Raw genomic sequence first — 6,536 nt, 5'->3', positions numbered from 1 at the left:
GCCCCGGACGGTGCCCTGCGCCTCTCCGTCCCTGCCCCGGTCCCCCTGAGCCCTGGGCCCTTCCCATCTCCACTGTCCCTGTCCCCGGATTGTCCCCCTCCGTTCACCGCCACGGGTCCCCGCTCCAGCGTGTGCTGGGCCCCTCCTTCTTGCAGCTTGCCTCCCTACGTTTTCTGCGTCTCTTCCGAGTCTGGTCCGCGTCCCCATCTTGGTGTCCCCTGCTGGGCGGTGCCTTATCTCCCCACCCCCTACCTTCTACGAAGTCCTTCCCCCACCAGCGTCCATCTTTGTGGTCCCCACCACTAGCTGTGCCCTGCCTCACCCTCATAGACCCCCTCTAGTTCCCACAGATTGACTCCCCCACTCACTGTTCCCTTGGGGAAGACATCACATCTCTCGACCCTCTGTATTCCACTATGTCCACAGGCCTGGCCCGCCTTCTCGTCTGCTCTCCGGGCCACCCAGCCCTCACTTGCACCGCCTGTCCCCTCTCCCGTCTTTCAGAGACCCGCTCTGGGAGTCTGGCTGTGACGGGTCTGGGAGTCTGGAGCCTTTCCCATGGCGGGTTGTTTGGGGGATACAGAGTAGGAGAGAACAGCCAGCCTGGGGTCCCGCTCTTGAATACAGGGGAGGGGAAGCCAGCCAGACTGTGCCCCTGGGCGCTCCTCCTGCATTGAGGGCTCTTGCCACTAGGCAGAGTGACCCCCATCCGGCTCAGGCAGGGCAGGGTGTAGGGCAGGCTGTGCAGACCTGTGGTACAGACCGAACTCACACTGAACAGGGCCACTTACAGGCACACAACTCCTAAACCCACCTAGACAGTCCCCTTAGCCCCAGCACCCAGATCCTTCTGAATAGGTGTGAAGCCCAAGAAACCTTTTGGCTGTCTGTGTGTTCCTGCCCTAGACAACAGGGCTTCGAGGTTATCTCTGGAATGGTCAGACTGTGTGCATTCAGCTGGGGTGATGTCCCTCAGAACTGGGCTAGGTTGGGGGAGACCTTCTGCCCACCCCTGGTGACCTTCCTCTCTTTCCAGGAGAACAAGGGGTCTGTGGAAATCATGAGAAAGGACTTGAATGATGCCCGGGACCTGCATGGCCAGGCGGAGTCAGCAGCTGCAGTGTGGAAGGCAAGTGGGGGGCCTGGGGGCAGCCTGGAATGAGGGGACCGGGGACTCAGGGCTCTAGACAAAGGGACCACCAGGCCAAGCAACTGCTCAGCTGGTTGGTTGGAGGAGGGGCCTCTGGACTTTAGTGAGTTTCAGGGTATTTTTCTAGGATGTGTTTGTATTTTTCAAATAGAATCTAGCCAAAGTCAGTGGAAGCCTCTTTTTCGCCTCACATTTTACCTGTAGGTGATGGCAGCATCAGACTTACTCTTTTTTTTTTTTTCAAGAGACAGAGTCTCATTTGGCTGAAGTGCAATGGCCTGCTTGTAGCTCACTGCAGCTCAAACTGGCCTCAGGCGATCCTCCCACCTCAGCCTCTGGGACTATAGGCATGTGCTACCACACCTGGCTAATTTTAGAATGCTTTTGTAGAGATGGGGGTCTTGCTGTGTTGCCCAGGCTGGTCTTGAACTCCTGGCCTCAAGCGATTCTCCTGCCTTGGCCTCCCAAAGTGCTAACTTTTTTTTTCTTTTAAAACACATCTGTAACTTTCTGTGGTCCTCTTGTTCTGATCTGAGAGTTGCTCATTCTTTTTTTTTAAAGGCTAGAAATCCAGGATCAAGGAACTGGCACGTTCTGTGTCTGTTGAGAACGCTTCCTGGTTCATAGATGGTGCCTTCTCACTGTGTCCTCACATGGAAGAAGTAAGGGTGTCTCTGGGGTCCTTTAAGGACACTGATTCCATTCTTGAGAGTTCCCCCCTTACAACCTCATTACCTCCCAAAGGTCCTGCCTCCTAACACCATCACCTTAGGGATGAGGATTTCAGCATGGGGATTTGGGGAGGCCACAGACATTCAGACCACAGCAGTGTTACTTTCCTTGGGTGCCTTCCACAGCATTACATCCCAAAGGGCAAAGGGACATCCCACTAGATTCTTTGAGGTTACTCACAAGTAAAGCTCTTCAGTCGTTTAAACTCCCTTTGGTGACTTTTTCCTCATGTGTAGTAAAAAATCTGTGTGCCATTTTCTCTGGGTTTCATAAATTCCTACTTCCTCCTTTTAACCTGAAAGACAGAGTGATTTTCAAAGGTGCAGCAGCTCTTGGGTAATTGGCTGCACCTCGAGGCTGAGGCCCGCATTTTTACCCCAGCTTGAGGCTGAGGTAGACTCTCTGTGTTCCCGGTGGTGCTGAGCCCTTGCCTACTCTCCACAGGCCTGAGGTGCAGGCCTCACTCAGACAGTGACAGGTGACACACAGAGTCCCTGATGCCAGTCGGACCCCTGGCACTCCACACTGCCCTTGGGGGCTGCTCTGAATTTCTCCTTGCCTTGTGAGTGGTCAACACTGCCCAGTGCAAGTGAGGCTGGAAGGCTTTGGGGACCTCCAAGTTTTCAATAACCGTGTGTTACCCCCAAGGGACTTGTTTTGCCCACAGGTTTTAGGTTGGAGTTTTCAATCTGTCCTGTTTTGGGGGTTGGTGGTTTAGATGCTGGGATGAGAGAAGCCACCTAAATTCAAAGGAAGGAGTTTGCAGTGTGCCGCATCAGCCAACCAGCAGACACCCAGCTGTCATTTGCATTCTCTCTCAGCAACAAAAGCCTTGGCTTCTCATGACTATGGCTGTCACCTGCCCTGTGTGGCCCAGGGCCAGGTGGAAGCCATCCATGACTCTGAGTAAAATCACAGTAGCATCCTCTGCTCTCTTGTTTCCAAGGTTAGGGGTTGGCTGGAAACCAGCTGAAGAGTGGCAAGTGTGAACGCTGTTTGTTGAAGGCTGATGGGATGGTTTTCAGCTGTTGGAGTTCTGGTGTGGGCACAGCAGGGACAGTTTCTGGCAAGATGGGTGTGTGTCCTGCCTTGACAGTAACGTGCCTGACAGGCTCTAGACCTAGCAGGGCCACTCAAGGATTTACTGTCCCCTTGGCCATGGGAGACGGGAGAGGAACTGTCTTCATGTGCAGCTGACCACTGCAGTGTCAGGGAGAGAGAACTCTACTTCTCCCCTTTCAGGGTCCCAGGCTGGGCCGGAGAATTAAACTGACATAAGCTAAACTAACAGGGCCAGGTGCAGTGGTTCATGCCTGTAATCCCAGCAACTTGGGAGGCTGAGGTAGGAGGATTGCTTGAGGGTAGGAGTTCGAGACCAGCCTGGGTAACATAGTGAGACCCCCATCTGTACAAAAATTAAGAAATTAGCCAGGTGTGGTGGTGCATCTGTGGTCCCAGCTACTTGGGAGGCTGAGGTGGGAGGATACTTAAGCCCAAGAGGTTGAGGCTGCAGTAAGCTATGATGGCACCACTGCACTCCAGCCTGGGTGACAGAGTGAGACCCTATCTCAAAAGGAAGATAGATTAGTGGGAGAAAAAACACAAGTTTTTTTTTTTTTTTTTTGAGATGGAGTCTTGCTCTTGTTGTCCAGGCTGGAGTGCTGTGGTGCCATCTTGCCTCACTGCATCCTCTGCCTCCTTGGTTCAAGTGGTTCTCCTGCCTCAGCCTCCTGAGTAACTGCGACTACAGGCATGTGCCACCACGCCTGGCTAATCTTGTATTTTTAGTGGAGATGGGGTTTCACCATGTTGGCCAGGCTGGTCTTGAACTCCTGACCTCAAGTGATCCACCCACCTCGGCCTCCCAAAGTGCTGGGATTACAAGCGTGAACCACCGCACTCGTGCCTGAGCAACATGTTTTAGAGTGGCATGTTCTTAACTCCTTCAAGAGGGAACAGGTTCCCCTTCGCCTGGGGAGAGTGGGCGAGGACACAGGTCTTTTCCTGCCACCTGTCTGCAGGGACACGTGATGGACCGTAGGAAGAAGGCACTGACTGACTACAAGAAGCTGCGGGCCTTCTTTGTGGAGGAGGAGGAGCACTTCCTACAGGAGGCTGAGAAGGAGGAGGGGCTACCTGAGGACGAGCTGGCTGACCCCACTGAGCGGTTCAGGTCACTGCTGCAGGCGGTGTCGGAGCTGGAGAAGAAGCACCGGAACCTGGGCCTCAGCATGCTGCTGCAGGTTGGGGATCCCCGCTGGGTCTGTCCACCATCAGGCCAGGGTGGACGTAGGCAGCAGCGAGCCACTGGGGGGCCATTGCCTGAGGTCAAGGCTTAAAAGCCCAGCCTGACTCCCACTGCTGTGGCCTTGCAGGGCTGATTTTGGGAATGGGTGGGTGGTCAAGGAAGGTGGTAGGAAGGGATTTTAAGTTGAGAAGGGTCCGAGGTGTCCCTGACCTTCACAAGGGAGGACACTTGGTATCCCAAGTGCCTGAGGCTTCTGCCTCGCCCTAGGGTTCTGAAGGCAGAAGCAGGCAAGAAACTCAGCCTCAGGGCTTTTCTTCTGCCTCTGCCCAGGGCCTGGCCTGAACCCCAGAGCCCGCAGCAACCCAGATGGCCCTGAATGGTTCAATTGCCTGTGCCAGCCATAGGTGACAAGGCTTTGGCCTTGGGGAGACAGAAGTCTGGGCTAGGCCCTGGGTTGGTTGTGCTCAGGACAGTACCTCATGCACTGTCTCATGTGCACTCTCTCTTGCTCTCTCTCACTCTCTCCTTTTGTCTTTGTCTCTGCCTCTGTGTGTCTCTTTCTCTGTTGTTTTGTGTCTCTGTCTTTCCCTCTACCTTCCCATGCAGTGATGGCGCCAACCGGCGGCAGTCCCAGAGTTGGAGGCAGGAGGGGATGGATCCTCATCTCCTTGGGAAGTGTCAGCGTGTGACTGTCAGGGAAGCGTGGAAGGCGCCCGGCCTTGGGTCCGTCTATATAGTTGTGTGTTTCAAGAATGTCCCTTTATCCTTCACCCTGAGGCGTGAGTGTTTTGGGGGCTACGAACACCTCCCGGTAGAGGCTGGACCTGAGGACCCTTCCGACCTGTGCCCGACCCTTCCTGAAGTCCTGGCCACAGCCCATCTTCCATGAGTCCCAGCAGCTCTGGGCCATGCCCTTCCTCTGTCACCTATCTGCCCCTCACCTTGTCATCCACGGACCCAGACCCTGCACCTTCCATGCGGGCCCACAGATCCTTGGCAGGTACCTGAGGTGCACCATTGAGTGTCGAATTTGGGGTTAACATCTAGAAAGAAGAACGCACATGAGGCTCTGTGAAGGCTGGAACTCAGGTCTTCAGGGAAGAGAAAGGAAGACTGGATTGCACCTTGATGCCTCCTGAGGAGGCAGCCCTCCTCTTGAGGTGGGCTTGGGCCCCGCCCAGCCTTATCCGCGTCGCTCTGTCCACCTCCCCGTTCCTGGCCCCCACCCTGCCTCTGTGTCTCCCAGAAGCCCTCCCTGTGCTCCACCTGCCTCCGTAGAAGGAACTCTCTTTCTCCTTTTTCCTGGGCGAGGGGGCTGGCAGGTGGCTAACCCCATTTAGCATCTCCAGGCCCTGCCATGGTGTCTCATCTTGCTGTTCTCTCTGGCTCTTTCTCTCTTCCCATTTCCTTTAGTAGTTGAATTTTGCAAAGCTCGTAGCAGTAGCTCAGTTGCCTGCAGCATCCTTGTGTGTAGATAAATTCGTCTAGTCGACAGAAACTCAGCACTGGGGACAGGATTGCAAAGTCTGGGACATAGATGCAGGCAGATGTTGAGATTTGGGTATAGCTGGGCTTGTGAGCAGTGCCTGTTTCCAGATGAAGCCTTTCAGCCTTTCCGAGTCCCTGGCCTTTGGTGCGATGTCTGTGAGTTTGACCTACCCAGCGTGTGGGCTGGTTCAATGTTGAATAAAGTGAGTTTGTGTCAGCTCGTTTGCTTCGTCTCCGTATGTCCACCTCTTCCCTCTGCTCTGGCCACCCTCCAGTGTCAAAGGAAAATTCCTCGTGACACTTGCTAAAGCATGGTGAGGAGATCTTTCATTGGGACCATGGAGATGGGTGTGGAGCCCTTTCCTTGGGGCCTCAGGGGAGATGGGACTCCACCCCGACACAGTAGGGCAGGGGTTGGAGAAGCCAAGGAGCAGTGTGGGGTCCATTGGTGGGAATGACTGTGAGGAGACATCAGGGCTGAGGGGGGTCTGGCTAAACCCACCTCACAGAGTCCTTGCTGCAGGCAGGCAGGGTGATCAGACATTGGTTGCAAACGGTCTGATAGGAACCCAGTCAGGTACCATTGAGGGTGGTCAGATATTATGGTTAAACCAAATTAGGGTTCTTGCTAAAACTGGATTTCATAAGAAAGGGCACAGAGGACCCTAGGAGAAGATTCCAGAGCCTGGCCAAGTAGATAATCTTTGTCAGCACGCCAACAACATCCCGATCCTGAGACCTCCAGTTTGTCTTTCTCACTGTCTCTACCTGCTGCAGTCTGCTGTCGTCCCCAAGTTTCCCTGCCCCTGCGCTGCACACCTGTGATGCATGCCTGGCCAGGTCCTGATGGGACAGAGTCTCCTGCAACATCAAAGTGTCTCCACATCACCAGGTCCAACAGTGGCTTCACCATCCTCA

General features: G+C 54.6%; 1 protein-coding gene across 2 annotated transcripts; it reads left to right on the top strand.

Moving 5' to 3' along the window:
- The first annotated feature begins 301 nt into the window (after positions 1-301).
- RNF187 (ring finger protein 187) lies at positions 302-5,835 on the top strand. Of its 2 annotated transcripts, XM_011965689.1 has the most exons (4): positions 302-565; positions 1,037-1,129; positions 3,904-4,125; positions 4,737-5,835. In XM_011965689.1, exons 2-4 carry the CDS (start codon positions 1,061-1,063, stop codon positions 4,737-4,739), a joined length of 294 nt encoding a protein of 97 aa, XP_011821079.1. In that variant the 5' UTR covers positions 302-565; positions 1,037-1,060; the 3' UTR covers positions 4,740-5,835. The 2 variants fall into 2 exon arrangements, with proteins under 2 accessions (XP_011821079.1, XP_011821078.1); XM_011965688.1 differs by having other exon boundaries at positions 3,904-5,835.
- The last annotated feature ends 701 nt before the right edge of the window (positions 5,836-6,536 follow it).

The sequence above is a fragment of the Mandrillus leucophaeus genome, unplaced genomic scaffold (assembly GCF_000951045.1).
Source record: "Mandrillus leucophaeus isolate KB7577 unplaced genomic scaffold, Mleu.le_1.0 Scaffold734, whole genome shotgun sequence".
NCBI lineage: Eukaryota > Metazoa > Chordata > Mammalia > Primates > Cercopithecidae > Mandrillus > Mandrillus leucophaeus.
The sequence above is the reverse complement of the archived record's forward strand: the minus strand, read 5'-3'. Positions and strand labels throughout refer to the sequence as shown.

Bases quoted from the DNA above. Each gene is read 5' to 3' on its own strand.
- RNF187 (XM_011965688.1), top strand. From the start codon at position 1,061: ATGAGAAAGGACTTGAATGATGCCCGGGACCTGCATGGCCAGGCGGAG. The intron at 1,130-3,903 runs GCAAGTGGGGGG...ACCTGTCTGCAG, and splicing joins CAGCAGCTGCAGTGTGGAAG to GGACACGTGATGGACCGTAG.